The 20,331-nt window shown below is 35.9% G+C and overlaps 1 protein-coding gene across 1 annotated transcript in view; it reads right to left on the bottom strand.

Moving 5' to 3' along the window:
• Positions 1-2,501: 2,501 nt before the first annotated feature.
• The window catches only part of ZC2HC1A (zinc finger C2HC-type containing 1A), a gene marked incomplete at its 5' end in the record, with an annotated part of 34,898 nt that continues 17,068 nt past the window's right edge, over positions 2,502-20,331 (bottom strand). Inside the window, 3 exons of the mRNA XM_050971032.1 lie at positions 2,502-7,991; positions 8,656-8,763; positions 19,698-19,806. Of these exons, the coding sequence (XP_050826989.1) occupies positions 7,805-7,991; positions 8,656-8,763; positions 19,698-19,806 (404 nt within the window). The remainder of the gene's footprint in view (positions 7,992-8,655; positions 8,764-19,697; positions 19,807-20,331) is intronic.

Genomic DNA, 20,331 nt, shown 5'->3' with positions numbered 1-20,331 from the left:
TTACACTTTTGCAGTTTCTTACTTTGATATAACTCCTTTGGTAATAAAATATTTGTCTTCTGTGAAATTGAGCTGTTCACTTTTTGACTACCATTACTCCCTCCTTTTTTAGGGCTTATTCAGAGATAGTCAGTCATTTGAAGCCCATCTGGGGAATTCCTGTCTTAAAATACCCATTTCTTAGCTGCTTGTAACCTGCCCAGTTTAGGTAAACATTTCATACCAGCCATCTGCCTTGGACTGAATACTTCAGGAAAGCTTTAGTTAAGTCAGCCTGTTGTTTCCTGGTTTGAAGTAAACTAACATAAATTGTTTTATCTGTGGTAAAAGAATTTTTCTGTAAAACTACTCTGTAAAAATGTTGGTATTCAGAACAGACACCTGAAAAAGCAGTAAGATGTGCTTCAAAGAACTGTTTGCTCAGTTGATTGTAAAACAGCGCTAGTTTATGTATTTGACTGGAATAAGATTGCTGTACTGAATCTGAGAGGGAAGAGGTTAAGAGCAAAGCATGCCATGCTTTCCTGAAATCCACTCTCTCCAACTCCCCGTGTATTTATGGTGATGATGAGGCAGGAGGGGTAACTTTGTAAACTGTGACTTTCACATATTCTCTTTAGCTCTTCATATAAGAGATAGCAACTTTAACTCCAAACACCTTAAAAAACTGAAACCAACCCCAAGCCATAAATCTTTTATGGAACAGGGAAAGGAAACATTTCCCAGTATCACACTGCAGATAAAGAGAACGTAACCACAATTGCAAGGACTTCGCTGGAAATCCTTTCATCTGAAAGAGGACCCGGGAGACTGTGGATTCAGTTGGTCCCTGAGACTGATGAACAGTTGTTCTGGTATTTTTTGGAAATTCAAGAACAGTTGAAAGCCAGCACTTATTTCCTAATAACCACTTGGCAAGCAAAGGGCAGTGTGAGTTAAAGCAAAAATTCAGAGACGCAGTATTAGCTACTACAAAATTGAGAGGTCAGTCAGTTTAAGTTTCTTCAGCAGCAGTCCACAACTTAAGTCTTGAGAGAAATAAAGCAATTCCAGGACTACCCTGGGCCAAAGACCTAGGGTAGATCCAGAGCAGAAATTTAAATGAAGTGTTTATGAAATTGTTGATTTCTTCTGATTACTTCTCTTAATAAATATCCTGCTTGTCTGATTCCTGTTGCCACCACTTACATGTAAACACTAACTGCTAAATGCATTGACTTGCACTCTTTGATTTGTTCCTTCAATTTGAGAACTTCCTCAGGTTTCCTGAACTTACTAATGTGGCACTAAAGTGCTTTTCAGGAATAGGCAAAGGAATGAAAACTGTGCATGTTATCATCACCATAATGCTTACCTCCCTGCCACCTTCACTTATGCATTTATTTACTTATTTGGTCACAGAAAAGAAATGAGTAGGTCAGAACCAGGATTTAGAAGTATATGGAATTTATGGGAAGGTGTCAAGGATAAAAAATTAGGTATTTAAATTAAAAGGATTTTTACAATGTTGTTGCAAGAGGTTCAGGTTTGAGACCATTTAAAGAACCTGAAAGTGCACAAGTCCATGGGACCTGATGCAATACATCTCTGGGTTCTGAGGGAACTGGCAGACGAACTGTCTAAGTCACCATCCATGATATTTGAAAAGTCATGGCAGTCCAGTCCCTTTGGATGGCATCCTGTCCTTCAACTTGCTCAGAGTGCACTCAATCTCACTGTGTCAGTGATGAAGATACTAAAAGAGCACCAAAACAAGAGTCCTGAGGGACAGCACTCGATACCAGCCTCCATCTGGACACAGACACACTGACCACAACTTTCCAGCTGTATCCATTCAGTCAATCTCTTTTCCACTGAATAGTCTACCCTTCAAATCTGTATCTCTCCAAGTAAACTAAAGAGCTCAATAGAAGGAAGTTCCCCCTAAAAAAAATGAATGAAAAGAGGCATTGATCTCTATTCATCCATATTTAGCAAAAAAAAAAAAAAAAAAAAAAAAATCAGCAATACAAACTCTTATTGTACCTTCTACTCACATATATGGACTTCTGAAGAAAAATATAAAGAACTTCCTTTTTTTCTTAATAATTTCATCAATACAACAGTGCTCTAATGTCATGAAGGAGAACAAACCCAGATCAAGCTTCCTATCCCTTACAGTTTTATTATTAAGAAAAAAAAAATTAAAGAAATACTAAAGATGTCACAGTGATGGGCTCTACATAAACTAAATTCTCATTATAGCTGGGGAAATAAAGGAGATAGAGGGTTAACTTTAAATAAGCAGATCACACTGATTTAAATACCTGGTATGTTTTTCAAGGTGACTTAGGAATCCAAATTTCATCTCACTCAATCAAAAAACTCTATTCTTTGTGTACCTGGGATCAGACATCACAATATTAATAAGACTGAAATTATATTTCCTACCTGTATGCTATGTTATATAAGATAATTTTACATTTGACTACAAAAAATAGCACATCACAAGAAGCTTTATTGGCATATTTGCTTTATTGTTAACAAGTTAGCCAAATGCCAAATTAGCATTAGGTGGTGATTTACATTTATTAACTAAAACAGAACTGACACTTTAAAATAAACATAATATACAAAATAAGAGGCAAACAAACCAAGGAATTCTGGCAAAAAAACCACCTCACTGGATGGTCACAAACAAATATTCCATGTACTTAGGGGCAAGGCAAACATAATAAATGCAATGCTGAAAAAATTAATCACGTCCAACACATGAATGAACACGCCATTTAAAAACACAGAACATTAATAAATAAACTTTTGAAGAGAAACATATTAAGTGTCATATGAAGGATGAACACCAAGAGTTAGAGCAATCATATAACTTAGGTTTCATAACAGCTGTACTGTACTCAGCACTTTACAGATCCCACCCAAATCCATTCATGGTTCTGCCAGAAAGTCAAACTGAAATATAGAACTATGGTAAACCATGCACTTCTTTTAGAACATGGGTTCAATATTCAGCCATATTAAATTGAATATTTGGTTTGCTGACTTAAATATTCAAATTTAAAATGGAAAATATAATTATGGAAAATATAATTTCCATATATGGAAAATTATGGAAAGTATAATTTCCATCTCGATTATTTTTGTAAAGAATGAATACTTATTAAGAGAAAATATGAAGAAGCTGTTTTCTGGCAAGATGAAGTAGAATGGGACTAAATTGGATCATGCAGAAATGTGTATTATTCTGGGCTGATGTAACACCAAAAGATCAAACCCAAAACAAACAAAAAATGAACTAGTATGCAAGAGTAATCTCTTATACTGTGAATACTGGAATGAAAATATCAAGCAAGTAACTACTGAATTCAGCTAATAAAGTCTTTTATCTAACACTTCTTCCAACAACACAATTAGGTCATTCAAACCTTACTTAGCAAGATGGAAAAAAAAAAAAACAACTAAACCAACCAGCAACAAAACAATCACAAGCTGGAATAAGCTGTACTTGAAAGGCAATTAAACTATTTTCACCAGAGTCACTGAAACAAATTTTACCAAAGATGAAAATTCCACCTTCTCATACAACCCATTTAACTATTCATAGCTTAGTCAAACTGGATAGAAATAAAATTGAAAAAAGTTCTCTTACTAAACACAATTTTTCCAGCCAAGATTAAAACAGGTTTGTTCTTTGCAGATATACAAAGTCTATGTGATGGAAACTAGTACTTCCTGTGACCTTTGAAATACACAGACAATACCATTCAATTTTATATGCAGACTATTTACATAGTCCACATCAGTGTGCACATATCTTGTTTATTTAAAGTAGTGCAGCCATACCTCCTTCCACTGACTCGGTAAGCAGGTATCACGGAAACGCTCTCCCTGCATCTCAGGCACCAGCTCTCAGCTGTGATGGTGAATTAGGAGCTAGTCCCTTGCAGATGACAGAGCACTTCCATGATGCATAAAGACTGGCTCAGGTGTTACAATACAATCTGGAGCTCTCATCCTGTGAAGGCACAAGACGTGTGGCTGCACTGGAGTGGCTGCTGCCCCAGCATTGCGGGAGAGGCTCAGTGCTGGAGCACTGAGGAGAGCTGCCCCTGCCTGATGCCCTCTCAGCAGGGAACTCCCAGGTGGAGCTTTCCCCCTCCATCCAGGGAGTCCAAGGGCTCTTCGAGTCTCTTTGGCATATTTGAAAAATTCTGCCTATATGTTAATTTCATAGTTACAACCTGAAATGGGGGTGAAGCACTTCCCTGTGCCCACCTCCCTGCAGTGATGTGTAAGACTAATTATTCTTATAAATACATATATTAATTGCTGTATATTTGGAGATTCCAGTTCTGAAACTACCTAGGGTGTGGGCATCATGCATAAATATAAACCTGTATAAGGTACATCATACAGCAATTAAGCTTTATGCTATGCTGTTTTTACTACTGAAGCTAGCATTTTTCATAACTCCATTGCACTTTTATCAGCATAGTTCCAATGATCTTGCACTACTCCTCCTGGCACAGAGAGGTCCTTTTTATGAGAAAAAAATCATAAAAGTAGAATGGGAATGCAAAGTCCCTCAGGCCAAACATCAAAACCAGCCTCTTCTTGTTTCTTTAAATGGAATTTTACTGTTAACCTTTCACACCCCCACCTTCTTTAAAGAACGGAAGAACCTTAGTAAGAACATTAGGAAGATAAAATAGCAGACAGTAAATCTGTCATAGGGTTATACACTGGTATAGGAATCATCACATCAATTGCATCACTAAATTTCACTATAAACAGACGGTGCATAGTTCATGTTTTTTCCTCCCATGAAAACCAAGGCATAAGGGTGTGGATAAGACTAGGGCAAGAGGGATGGATGTAGATCACCAATAAATTAAATTTGGGAACTTCTTGACACACGTAACATACTAAATATTGAAAATTCAGTCCAACTCCCTGAATTTTTTTTCTTTTAAATATAACAAATTTAATTCCCACATTCAGTTCTTTGGGGACATTATGAAAACCAATCCACTGTTTTGTACAAACATCCACTGAGATGGAATTACAGTGATCTGTGCTGATACTTTGAGTAATACAGGTTAGGGTCTGTAACATCACAGAATTCAGAAACTTATGCCATTCGGTAACAAAACCAGTTGACAAACACAAAACATATTGGGCCTCGTAAGTCTTACCATACAGCACCAAACTACACAGTCAAAAAGAATTTCACTGTCTGCTTATACTTACTGTGGATTACAACACACACACATTATCCAGTATCACTATCAATAGTCGATTATGTTTCATAGACCTTCTTTGTAGGGCCAAATAAAAAGATCAGTCTTAAAAACCTTTTTTCTGTTCAGGTTAATTCCCTATTTAATCCTCATGATAAATCACATAAGTGTAAATGAAGCAAATGATGTGCTACTCAAGTAATTGACTAAATGCTGCATTGAAAGCAAAGAATCTCACAGACAGCTCACAAAGCAGAAAGTACAGTAACTGTATGAGTATTGATTTGAAATTAGGAGATCTGCCACCTAAAATTCAAAGAAGAGCCAATAAGTTTTTTCCTGGAGTTACAATAATCCTGGAAACTCTGAAAGGTATTTAGTGCTGTACTAAACATTCCCTTTGTAGAAAGCATTTTTAATAAATGGAAAAATGCATTTTCCAGCAGAAACAACTGTAAATTCATGAGGCAAGAGTAGATCCACTATCTGATCAAACCTATTCTGGACTGGTGTCTTTGCTGTTGGACTCAGCTCACAATACATCACCCTGCAGACCTCCATAGCCCAATTCCAAGGCAAGACCTTCAAAGCAGACTTATCTAAGGAAAGAATGCAGAATTCCAGTTTTTCCAAATACAGACATGAACCTGCCATAATACGGATCCTAGAATCAAAACTCCTAGAAAATAAACTGGCTAGGATTTGTCAGTTCTAAGTATCATTACCAGTCATCCATCCTATCATGCTCAGCTGCCAGTTTATACCAATTGTGAAAAGACTACACTGAATGAAGCATAATTTATTAAAAAATTGTACAAAAAGTGCAAGATAGTCACTGAACTAATTTTAAAACATGAATAGTTTGTGGCCTGCAACATAACTACATCAAGTCTCTTAAGTCACTCACTCTTAGACTGGTATCTGCTTTGAAGATGCTTTTCTTCAATCATGCTTTCTTCCAAATTGGCCCCACTGATAATCACAACTTGTGAGAATGTAAGCAAGGACCATAAAACTATCATGGAGCACTACATTATATTTTGTCCAAGTTGTGAAGAAATTAAATTAATTGAAACGAATGGTGTTTGTGAGCTGGAAGTACCAGTTTCTGACAAAAAAATGCATTTACTGTGGGAAAGGCACGGTTAAGTTATTTCAGATTGTTCTATCACACATAATGAAGACGGTGCAAGTACTTCAAAGCAAAACTTCACAAAATAAATTACAACATTAAGATACAGCTTAAGTGATTTGGCTTGTGAATGGTTTTATTAGTAAATGCGTAATTTACTAATTTACTGTGTAATTAGTAAAAAACCCAACAACTTTGAGTCTCTCCCTTCTTCCCAATGGATTAATGTGAAGTCTATTACTAACTTGAAGAAACTGCTGTTTTGAGATCAGAAATACGTAAAATTACCAAAAAAAAAATTTAAATTTAGGTATTGATATATATAGCAGTGAAGCACAGTAACCCATCTATTCATTCATATATGTAAGCTGTGCTATTTTCACAGGAATAAGAATAAAAAAGACTTACTACTTACATCAAGATCTACTGCTCTAATAGCATTCCTTTTTATAGAACTATTTTTATTTTGTGTACTGGATACATCAAGAAGGCTGTTTTCAAAATAAGAGCTCAATATTTAGGTAGATAAGCACAGACTTCAACTTTGCTTGAGGAAGCGAGGGAAAAGAAAAAAACAAGCAAGACCTTTGGAAACAGGACAAAGCACAACACCTTTAGATATGCTAGTCATGGTGGAGCACAGGAAGAGGAAGACAATTATTTTGAAACAAAAGGAAGTTAATAAAATGAAAAATAATAAAATTAATACCATATTTTTCCTTATAAATACATAAAAATATTAACACATTTTTACTGAAAAACAGAACATGGAAAGCCACAAAAAGAAAATCTTGCCTTTCTTCTTAGATGCAAAGAGAATTCTCAGGTATTCTTTCACTTTGATTCTTTAAAAAATCCTAGGAAGCAACTGGAAAGTCCAATTAGCATATTACTGTTAAAGAATTTAAAGATCTGAACTTTTTACACTTTTATGTAGGAATTTATAAGAGTTCCTCATGTTGTTTTCACTTAGAACACAGCATCTAAGTTACTGTCACAGATGAAAGAAATGGCTCCACGGAGAAACTTCTGAAGCCCAAGTTGTTCACGGCTAGTTCCCTATAGGCAAGTGTTACCCTACATAAGAGATTTAAAAAATCCTTTGCCTAGTAGGATTTACAAAGCAAAATAGCACTGAACCTCTTCTACTACCTAGGTTACTTAAAGCATTTTTACCTTACTTTTAAATATTTTCAACAAAGAGAAAAGAGTATTTCCTTGAATGGCACAGTTTTAGGTAGCTGCTATTTTTATATACAGTATATATCATTGTTTATAAATAACTGTGTAACCAGAAGATTGCACTCAGAAAATTACAAAGTGATCTTTTGACTTTTGTAGCATGAAGTCTAACTGGATGGAGTACTCAAGCTTTCCATGCAAGAGTACATAGCAGATGCTCTGATTTCTTGGTTTTTTTCTGCTTTAAAGAATGTGTTCACACAACCATTCTTCGAATTCCACACTCACAGCAGAACTTCGCCCATTCCACTGGATACTTTGTTCCACACTCATGGCAGAACTTGGATAACTGAACAGATGAAATTCCTTCACTGCTTTTTGTACTTCCTCCATTCACTGAGGATGGGCAGTCTCCATTGTCATACCCAGTTTTCCCATCAGACCTGAAAATTCCCAGATGAAGAACATTCTCTGTAGTCAGTTCAGTATAACAATGCAAAATTAGACTAATCCTTTTAATGAATATAGCTATTGTTACTGTCATTTTAATTCCTTCACTTCCTATATACAGTGGTATATTTTATATACAACGCTACCCAGGCTCCCATACATATCTCCAGATACCAACCTTCCCTGCAAGAAAATAAAACCCACCAGAGTTTGAGGAGAAAGATCAAATATTTCATTGACTACTCAGATTAACTGGAGTGTTTGAAAACCTAAAACTTAGCTTGTCAAAAAAGGAAGGCTAAACCAGCAATACAATTTTCATCCTACCCTTTATAAAAGGGCAAGACAATCTGTGTGCTTAGCATGCAGATTCAATTCAGTTTCTACTGAAATAATATTTCGCTATTATTTCAACAGCTCCCAAGCAGTTTTTGATATTACCAACAGGGTCTTCTGTACACATCTGAGACAGCTGATGACAAAGGTATGCTGTCACATGATAAACATGCAAAATATATTGAGCACCTTATACAAGCCAAATAATATTGATAATCTATTAACTGCAGAGAATAATACATTCCTTAACTTCTTTTGTGGTAGGTAAACCCCTTTAATGAAGGCTCTATCAATGACAAAGTCCACAAAGTTGAAAGCTACCTTAAGTGAATGTCTGAATTGCTAGTTTTTCTTCTGTTTGTCAAAGCACCCGTGCTCATGGTTCTTGCCACACTAGGAGGCGTTGATGTCCGAGTTTTTGTTGTGCTTCTAAAAGAGAAGAAATATCTAATGCTTTATACACACACAGAGAAATACATACAAGAATATGCATTTTCAAATATATATATAGACACACACATATTAAAGTGCATCAATCTACACACTAGTTAACTGTATGAAAAATGAAAAATATGAAAAATAACTCATTTCCTACCAACAGCGGACAGAGGAGCTTCCTGTTCACATCTCACATCCTAACAGGTAGATACTGCATTATTGATTGCTCAGTACATTCTAATATCTACCTTGACAAATTTTAAGTCACTTTTTGGGACTGGCAGGTCTTTTAGGAAAATAGAGAGCAGATGACTGCAGGTTTTAATAGTTTAAGATCTGTAGAAAGGATACCATATGTTCAATACTTTGTGACCAATATGAAGTGAGTGAACAAGACTATTTTTCTTCTTAGATAATGCTGTAAATATTTTTTCTTCAAAGCACAATTACATTTATGAATATAAATAGAAGGAGAAGAAAGAAAGTGCATCGAGTGCACTAAAAGTGCACTAAGGCCTAAAGTGCATTAAGGCCTAATTTTTTCCTAAACTGTCACAGTGTTCCTGAGGTTGGAGTGAATACTATGACCACACAAATATGGAAACTGCTTCCTTCAGGACTCATGAGTATTATAAAAAGTCAGTATACAATGATCAGCACATCCCAAACACTGAGAACATCTTGCTGTTGGTTTTGATGAATAGAGAAACATCAGAATACCCTGAAAAAATATGAGCAGCGCTAAGAAAAATAAATTGAAAGGGGAATAGTTTTATCATTAGTGATAAAGGACAGAGGTTTTCATCATTGATCAAAAGAATTACCATTCACTGGGATTTCTTCTTCTTTGGCAAATCTTCAGACTATGACATCTTTTGCATGATCAAGTTTTTCTGTTCTCATTCTTGAACACCAATGCATAAATGAAATTTAAGTTGGGACTCACTCAAGGACATTAAAAAAAATTAAAATAAGACTCCATTAAAAAAAATTAGTAACCAAGAGACCATTTAGGCCCTTCAGATAAACCTAACTGCTCCTTTAAAAATTATAAACTGTCTGGACTTGGTTTGGTTCTCAAACCACATATAAGGAAATGTGGTTTACACTCCAGTAACTTCAAATGCAACTGACACAACTGAGGAACATGTAATAACTCCTGAATTACAGACATGCTGCATAAAACATTTCTCCCTTCATGTCATGCACATGGAACAAATATGGCTTTTCAGCTCCTTCTATCACTTCAACCAGTGGAGAAGTGATAAAATAATTAAGCACAAAGGTAGAAATCAGCAAGTAAATGCAAGATTATTTAAACTGAAATTATATCTAACTGAAGCATTCAAGTTTAACAAGAACAGCTTCTACTTGCAACAGGTAGAGTGGAATGATCAGAGATTATGGATCACTGGGCAGAACACTAACCTTCTCCATTAGTTTTCCTGTCTGCCCCTTATTTTGCAAGAAGATTCTAAAGAAGGATTTAATTGAAAAAAATACTGTACAGACAGAAAAGCACTGCATCAGTTATATCAGAATTGAAACTTACTAGAAGTTATGTTAGCCCTTCAGAAGTTACAGAATTCTCAAATAAAAGTTCTAAATGTAACCTAAATTACACTGCCATGATGTACAGATGCTAAATACTCATCTTGTGCTATTTTCCTTCCCATCTCATTATACAGTGAAGAAAGACCTTTGCTTATAACTGAGTAAAACTCATTAGAGCTCTATAGAAGAAAGAACATACTGGACTTTACTGTTACTTTACCTGTTATGGATGACAGAAAAGCATAAAAAGAAAAAATCAGCTGCACACACAAAAACATTCAGCTGCACACACAAAAACATTATGGGATCATCATGGATCAGGGATGATCATGCAATGAAGTTAAGAATAGAATTGTGTCTCAATTCCTGTTTAGACAGCTTAAAGTAATTGAAAAACAAAAATTCAAAATTATTACTGACTCAGTTTTCTCTGCATTTTCACCTTGGGACCAACATACTACTTCTTCAAAACTAAAAGCATTAATTTCTTAAATTGAAGTCTCTTCAGAGTGTACTTTGAATCAGTTTTGAACATCATGTTAGGAGTCCTGGATATTTGAAATAAATTGATGTGAAAACCAGTTCACTATTCTTCCCTATATTTCAACTGTAAGAAACACCCTTATCTCATTAAGTACTCAGAAAATTCACATGGTGCTTTTGTACTAAGTGTATACTAAAGAAATTTCAGAGAAACAAGTGCATTTATACAGCATTCAGGCCACTGACTGAGCTGGGGAGGGGAGAACATCGAAATACTGAAAAGCCACATTCAAAGTGCACAGTCCACCCTGTATAAAAAGGAGGCAAAGTCTCATGAACAGATAAAACATGACTCATTAAAGGTTGAACAGGACATCTTCATTCCAAGATGTATAGAACCAGCTTTCTGCATATTTCTGCAGTCTTTTTCCACAACTAGTTTTCTAGAAATATAGAAGAACCTTAAATATGTTTTCAGAAACTTCCCTTCCAACCTTACCTATTCAGTGATTTCTGACATTTTTCATGAGTAAATGAACACAAGGAGTAGACTGCTATTGTCTACAACTTTACTCAGCCTAAATCTAGACACACAATTAGCATCAGGTTTTATGTATGTTTGGTGATAAATCTTGAAATTGCATCCTTAAGCAGCAAAGGAGATCTCTGTCTCGATTCTAGAGACAGATGCCTTCCAACAAAGTTAGATATTTTTGGTTATTTCAACTTGTCCCACCACAGCTTGTTTTTTTCTGATCTGCCCCATGTCTGCATTCTCTATATCCTTGTCCACTTCTGTTGTTTTTCCTGTTTGGTTGGGTTCTGTGTTTTGTTTTTGAAAAGCTATACAAATCCCTGCTCTACATTGTATCACATGGAGTAGAGCCTGACAGCAGATGAGGCTGTGGATGAACACCAGCTGGAATTCTTAAAATCAAGACATACTCTAAAGAAATTTATTATCCACTCTCTGTTTTAAAAGAAATATGATTGAAAGTGACTTTTCTTCTTAAAGCAGCTCATGTACACCTAGTTGAATTACCATTGCTTGCAAAATAAAAATCTGAAAATAAAAGAAACTTTTATTTTTCTATGCATGCATGTATGATTTGGTTGAATTCTATCACAAAACACTGATATATAAATCTTGCTTCTTAGACAGTGTTTTCAGATATCCTTGACAGCTGCCACTGTTACCCACAACAGCTCATAGTTCTGTGCAAAGTCATAAATAACTTTCTGCTGACTAATGGCATGCGTCCCAAAGTCCAGAAACCTTTGCCATGAACTGCAACCATACACGCTGCTGTGCTCAATTTAAGAAAGTTTAGGAACTATTCACACTTGCTGAACACTGTTGGCCTGCAATACACTGAATAACTTACTGCCAGTAAGGCAGATTTAATTCTTGAACTTAGTAGATACTTGAGTAACAACAGGATTGTCTGGAGAGCAGAGGAAGTATATAAAGCCTATAACTTTTAAAAAATTTTTCTCGAGAAGAAAAAAATCAAATCACTGCTCTATGGATAGGGCCTGTTTTAAGCAATTGCAGTAATCCACCAAGCTAAATTTTCAACATCTTAATAATGTATCACAAAATGAAAAACTGAGCTAATTTTTGATGGTTCACAGGATTTGTAACTCTAACCAAACATGCAAAGGAGCAAATAAAAACAAAGAAATTCTGTTTGTCTAAAAAGAGCTCCCATTCCTTTCATTCCCTTTGATTCTTCAAAACCAAAGTCCCTGTCGCAAAGATACTGCAGCTTTGGTTACAGCATTAAGAGATTCAGGCACATTTCTAATAGGCAAAGCAATACATTCCATGTATGTCCCACATAATCCATTACTTATTTCTCTTTTAGAATATTAAAACACAGCCTATTTGAATTTGGCATATTCCAAAATATAACAAAGGTTTAACTACAATTTAGTATCTATTTCCTTTTTAAAAGATTAGAATAATTGGAATAACCTTCCTTCCAAATTTAGATCTTATAAAATTTCTGAATATTCAGGAGTCTTTATTTGAGGTAAGTTGGACTTAACCAAAGACTTTACCTCTCATTACAAAGCCTGCCTTCCTCATATTTTTGGATCATCACAGCTACCTTACAGATGTAGGAGTTAGAGAGATATTTGACCTTAAGAGAATAAAATTATAATTTTACTTTGTCAAAAACCAGTATAGTTATCAGGCATAAATGCTTACTTCAGCTTTGCACTTCGCAAATCAGTTTTATCTTGGGTTTAAAAAGGCACCAGTTCATTACTTTTAATCTGCAATCAAGATGCAAATTCGTTACTTCTAATCTGTATTCAAGCACTGACAGAAGAAATCAAATCAGAGGGAAACCTTCATCTTCCCTGTCCTATGAAGCTGTTTACCTCACTCTGATACCAATGATATCATCTACTCTTCTCCCACAACATTTATATGGAAGACATGCTGGGAAGCTGATGTTCATCAAGGACATGCTTTTCTCCTCAGGAGAAACATTTCTGCAGAATAGATAAACCACACTGATTTGTAATACTTACTTCTTTACAGGCAACAACTCATCTGGCCTTTTGATGGTACTGTCTGTTTTTGTATCAGTGTCATAAAACCTTTGTACATCTCTCCCAGTTAGCAGTGCTGGGCCTAACTGGTCCATCTTACTATTAAAATATATAAAGGGGTGCTCATAAGGACAGTGCTATATTGCTGTTCAAGTTATGCAAAAAAAAAAGAAATTAAAAATACTCTAAATTCAATACTTATATTACCAAAGAAATCCCATTGACTTAAAAACAACAACAACAACAAAAAAATAAAACTCAGACTTTAATTATCCAGCAAACAAAAGGGTTTCTTCTTGCTTTGATGAGGAATGGATTCATAGACACTGGATTAGGTTTCCAATACATTTTTTAAAATTCTTTTTCAAACAAAACACTAATGCCAGATATTCTCAAATTATGCACAATATATTCACATTTGGTTTCTTTAAAGAACAGCTTCCATGACCTCATACAACACATCTAGAAAAGGGGGCTCATAACTACAAGTCATAATAAATTTAAGCACTAAAAATGTTAAACATATATATATATATATATGTGTGTGTGTGTGTGTGTGTGCAACTCTAGAATTAGCAAGATGAAAAATTTTTCCTTTTTCTTTTTTTTTTTAATTTGTAAAGGCAGAATAGAGGACAGCCTGAAAGAAACACAGCTTTGTTTTAACAACAAAAATCCTATTCAAAATAGGTAATACTATACACACAGCCAATACTTTAATACTTTTTTTTTAGTATTATGGATACCATTTCCAAACAAAAAAAAACCCAAAAATCAAAATTCAAAAACATTTAAAAAAAAGCAACCAACAAAATAACCAAAAAAAAAAAAAATCCCTCACATCATCATAAGGAAAACTGTAGCTTTTCAGAAATCACAACTTAGATTAGAAAATCAGATCTTCAAGGTAAATTCTGCATTTTTATCACCACAAAGTAAAACCCACAAATAGCCTTCCAAACAGATGGTCTAGTTCAAATTAATCAACTCCTGTTTGACCCAATATATACTCTTTACATACTCCCAAGAAACTGAGAAGCAAGACTGAGGTCTTTGACACTGTAAGGTACATACTCCAACCTAACAGGATTTTCTTAGTTATTTTTGAACTTTAACAAATTATCAGCTTAATCTGTGAACTCCAGGCACATACTGAATAGGACATCAAAGAAATATCCTAGAAGCCATAATAATACTGTCAAAACAAAGCACTACAGTATTTTTTCACACTTTAACAAAACCAAAAACCCAAAGTTGACATCCCTTTCACATTCTGATGAAAAAACCCCATGATTACAAAAATCTTTTGAAATGTAAAGATCTTGAAGACAACTACTTAGATATCTTGATTTCATTGAACAAAGCCCTGTAAGTTATGGTCTTCATAAAAGGAACAAACTGCTTTAAAAAGATGTTTTTAAAGGCTACAAATGCTTTATGGCAAACATGTAAGTGGAATTTAAAATTTACTATTATTGATTTGGTGTGCTGTTCATATTGCATTTCAGCTGTAAGATAGTAGTGGATCTGTCACTAGCAGATATGATTCCCAGGAGGGAAACATTAACATTAAAATGTATGTTTTATCCCCAAAATGAAACAAAAATTAAAAATAAATTTTAAGGGTTAATTTGCCATAATAAAAAATATAATTTCCAAGCCCCATTAAAACAAACAAACAAACATACATAACTGTTCCTAAATGAAACGTGTACAGACAATCTGTACACACAAAAGATCCCTGTCTGGCCACAAACGGTGTCAGGTTCTGATGGGCAAAACAGTTGGCATGTGGGTGTGGAGTTCACCTGTTTGCTTACCCTTAGGTTAGAAAGAACCTACCCAACTTTTTCTCCTGAACATCTGATTACTTCTGACAGCCATAAACCTCAAGAAATGTAAGACACCCCTAACCTGTATACTGTAATAAAATGCATATCTAACTTGGGTTCATAACATGACATCCAATTATAAGCCTAATGACAGATAACTTATATAGAATTAATCTTCCTTTTCTCAGTTCTCCAGTAACAAAAGGATAAAAACCTATTTTCACCCAAATGAATGAAGATTTTCCTACTGACTACAATAGTCACATGCTACTCCTTACTTGTTTCTGTATGACCCAGAAATGATGTCCTTATGCAACACTTTCATTCATACTGGAAGGACTGTCTGTGTCCAGGCAGAAAAAGAAAACTCACAGCAGGACTCAGCTGACACATCCTGATCTACACATACAAAGTAAGCCTGACTGGCACTAACACAGCTTATGCTGATGATACTGTGCTGTGCTCTCTCAGTAGTCCTTTACTTGGGGAGCAGAATGGGAGAATTCAAATTAAAAAAAAAAGGACACTGCTCAGTGAAAATAACTTACAATAACTGAAGTCGGAGGTTGAAGTTCCACTTGTGCCCTTACATAGTAAAAGTGCCTGCTGCTGCGATGCGGCACACGAGCTTTACAGGCGATGGAGGATTCCGAGCTCCCTCCCTGGACCCAACTCTCCCGGCCCGGCCCGCGCTGCGCCAGCGCCACCTGCCGTTCGCTGCACGAACAGCGAGCACGGCTCCACAGAACGCAGTGGTGTCCCATCACTTGGTACACAGAATTCACCCTTGATATTGCACAATAGAATTGCAGTTCTACTATTAAGCCTCTCTTCTATTACGTCTCTGGAAAATCCAGAATTACAAGAATCTGGACAAAGATAGAAGGTTACACACTGAAGTAATACCTAAAAAAGCACCGAAGTTACAGCTTCCCTTTGTGCAAACTGTAGGAACTTGTCTCTTACAGCAAAACCTGAAATTTAACCTGGTCAAAATAATGTGTGTAGGCTCTTTAATATTTGTCAAGGAGAAAAGAAAGGAGACTGCTTAACATTCCATTTAAAAGATTGCCCTTATTAATAACCCCACACAACACTGCTCGGCAAATTGTTTCACTAACAATTCAGAAGAGCCTAACATCTTATCCTCCAGCATAAGCTCTGTCTGACTTCAATGTAACAGAATCCCAGATCTCACACTAAGGCTTCATTCTACTGGTTAAATCATAAATGTAGTAAAAGAAATAAATCCTATTTAAACCTACTGAAGGGTAATGCTCAAAAGTTGTTCTATTTTAGAAAGTAATTCTACTTGCATTTATCTGTATAGACTAAATTATAGGATGTTTTAATGTTTAAAATCTGTCACTGCAGTATTAGTTATTTTCACTCTCACATAGGACATGTGAGAGTGAAAATAACTAATAGCTTTTATCTCTATCCCTGCTTTGGTATAATTCCGTAGGTATTTCAGCAGAACCCAATGTATTTCCCCCTCATGCCCCAGTACTAAGGCAGAAGTTGAGATGATTAAGGCCAAAATTCTCAGTGACCAATCTGACAAACCTAACTTTTCCATGATGAAACTTCCTGGTACACCTCTTTGCTTCAATACAACTTCTGACAAATTTGTCCCCAGATGTGAATACAATGAAGCTAAAAAACGAAATGCCAGGTCACAGACACAGCACTTAGGAAGGAAACACATGTAACAGCCACCTGTGGAAGACTGGTTAGTATGAGCAGCAAATGCCATAAGGGCAAGGTGGAAAACAGAAGACAACAAGTTTTTTAGAGCAATAAGAAGGACTGTAGAAAGAAACACACTCATCACACCCACTCATACTCATAAAATCTGGAAATTGTGTAGGCAATTGAGGTTATAAGCCAAGCTAACATTTACTGACTGTCTTTCAGCAGAGATCATTATCTGAGAGCTGTGCCAAAGCCATCTATTTGTGCTTAGCAGAATGCATAAACAGAGAGAACTTGGGCAAACATCTCCCCAGCTGCTTTTGGCTTAATCATGTCACAGTTGCTTCTCCAAGCAACAGAGGAGAAAATGGAAGACTACTGAAAACAAAGTCCAGTAAGCAACTGTGGAAAACTGCCAGACTTATTATGTCAAGATACAGAGATGCTGTGAGTTTGTGGAGAATTCATAAGGCTGTTTGAGCAAAAATGTGAGATAAGCCACTTGTTTATCTTGCACTAGGCTGGAACAAAGCTTAACAACTGAATGATGCCTGGGGTGAGGCAGAGGTCTCACAGCCCAATGGTGTCTCAGTGAAACACAGGAGTGCATCCAGACCTCAGTATCAGCCTCCCTCCACCTTATCCATGCACATCCAGCCTCTGCTACAAATCCGCTCCTTTGGGAAGATGATGTGAGGTGGTAACATGCTGACAGGAGTAATGTCAGGTGGCCTTCACTGCTCCCTCACCTGGGTGGAGGATGATGATGAATAATTAGGGATCTCTGCTGCCTTTGTTACAACCAATTCAGCCAAAGGTATCCAAAGATAATTAATATATTGAAAAATGTACCCAGCAATATGAAAATGAGAAAAAGCTGCTTCTCCACTTAGGACCACCGTAAGTGGTAAGCAATTATATTTGACTGTAGTCATACCGCCACTTTTCCAGAAAGTCTAAAATTGATAATTGAAATCCTCCATTTGTGAGGATCTCATACTCTCCTCCAGAGTATGAGGACATGACCTTGCTTCTCTCTCCCCTCCCCAAAGCAGGGATGACTCTTTGGTAAGATTTGTGCCTCTGGCTGCATCAAGAGTATAGCTGGGAACAGTTATACAACATTTTGGAAATCTACTGCTTTTATCACCAGCAATCTAACAAGAGTCAGTGATCTGCTGCTTTAATAAACTACATTATTTGTGAATCTGGAATTGTAAAAGTTCTTATTGAACAAAACCAGCCATAGTGACTAACTATGGTTATAATCAGGAATTAAGCCAAGCTGCACTCAGCCCATCTGATCTCTGAGGAACAGCTGGAACACAAGGGGGTTCATACCAAATTTCATATGTTTATTGCAACAGCAACTGACTGGTAAAATTACATAGAACTTCCTTGTTAACAAGTGAAGACCAAAATTGCTGCATCCTCCCTGACAAATAGAGACTTCAGTTAGGAACTTTCAACAGGAAAAAAACCTTTCCCAGACAGCTGGGTTACACTACTGGACTCAGAAGCATGCCTTCAAATCATCTCAGCTGACTTTTTTACTGTGGTTTGCAGACCTGCTTTTTTGCCACTCATCGGTAGGTGTTAATTCAACTTCTAAAAATGGAGAAATAAAGGAAGTCAGTGAATAAGGGGCTGGGATTTTCTGACAGTCACAGCATAAATGCCTACAAATGGTAGTGAAGCTTACCAAAGACTGGGAGAGGGGGGAAATAAAAAAAGAAAGACATCTGTCAACTTCATGGACTCTGCATGTGACCTGTGTCTGATAGAGTTATCATGAGTAGACAGAGAAGGAAGGGACAGAATTGAATCCTGATGCTACAGGACATTAGGAGGGAAACATGACAGAGCTGTAATTCATACTCATGCATAACCTGTAAAATTTAAGAGTGATAAACTAAAAATCTCTTAGTTTTGTGTAATTGGTCTCCAACCCCATGAGTTTTCAGAATATCCTTTTCTTCCTCATGAACTTAAGACATTGACTTTTTTTCAAATTACACAGTCTTTACCAATTGGATATGCATTCTTATAGGAATATATCTTTTTCAATCACCAATGTTATACTTGCAATAATTTCCTTTTATGTTTTGTGTTCTCAGTGCTCCTTGGTGCTACTCAAACTTCTGCAGAATTGCACCACTTTTCTTCAATCCCTTCCTTCATTTCTCTATGAGATCCTGTGAAATGTCTACCCCTCCAGTAAAGCATGAGTCACAGCCTTGATGACACCAGCACTTACACTGAACACTAATAATCTTCATGTAGCACTCCTTGCTGTTGTAAGTGCACTGGTTTTGTCTTATTTGTGCTTATTCATTTGTTGCCTCTTAGGAAAGGGAAAAGAGAAAGCCTCCATCCTTTTGTGCTAATAGAGAAGATCCTGTCACAATTGCCTTGTAGTCTATGGCAGAAGCCCCTTTCTTCAATTTCCACACAGTGTAGAAAATTATGCCTAATGTTTTCTGCTTTTTTAAGACCCTTCACTTTTACCAAGAAAAAATTCATTACTCCAACCACTTCTGCCTATTCTATAATTTTTAATATATTTTATTTTTATCTCTTGATCTCCTTTGTTGTTAAATCAACTTGATAAAACCTTTGCCTTCTTTAACGTTCCTTCAATATTAGCTATATTTACAGATAAAGGATAAATGCAATACACTGTACTTCCAAAGCTCACAGGGGAAATAAATAAAAGTAAGTGAAACAAACCACAGAGACTTCTAGAACTAGAACAACATAAATATGAAATAAATGACAACATTAGATGAAACTCACCCTGCCTGTGGGTTCACCATTCCCGGCGAGTTTTTATGAGCTGGTGATAATGTCTGAATTTTGCTCCCACTGGATCCAGACGAAGACAGTGCTTTACTTGAAGAGACACCTTGCAGTTGAAAAGCAAGCATAAAAATATAAGAAAACGTAAGATTTTGCTGCTGAAATGATACAATTTATTAAAAAAACATTTTAATGGCAAAATTCAGAACAAGAGTTTTAGAAATACAGAGACCTGAATCAGTATCAAGATAATACAAAAAGAAAATGTTTCAAGAAATGCATAGAAAATATGTAATCGAGATACAGTAATTTATTCTAAGAAAACATACTGTATCTCAATTACTTTGCTCAGGAAAAAAGGGGGAAGAAAAGTCAAAGTATGTATGAACAGAAGATGTTTGATATCTGATGATATCTGAAACCCAAATTAGACTGATGTTTGCATAATTCTAATATACATGCCTTGACTATGTATTTTCACCAATTTATGATCATATTCAGCAGACAAATTAGTTACAGAATTAAGCATGACAGAGATAAGTTTTCGATACAATCATGCATTACTACCCCAAGTGATTTTCCATATTCAATTTAGAAAAAAAAAGACCTGGTATATAAACCAGAATCTTAA

This window comes from Serinus canaria, chromosome 2 (assembly GCF_022539315.1).
Source record: "Serinus canaria isolate serCan28SL12 chromosome 2, serCan2020, whole genome shotgun sequence".
Lineage (NCBI taxonomy): Eukaryota > Metazoa > Chordata > Aves > Passeriformes > Fringillidae > Serinus > Serinus canaria.
The sequence above is the reverse complement of the archived record's forward strand: the minus strand, read 5'-3'. Positions and strand labels throughout refer to the sequence as shown.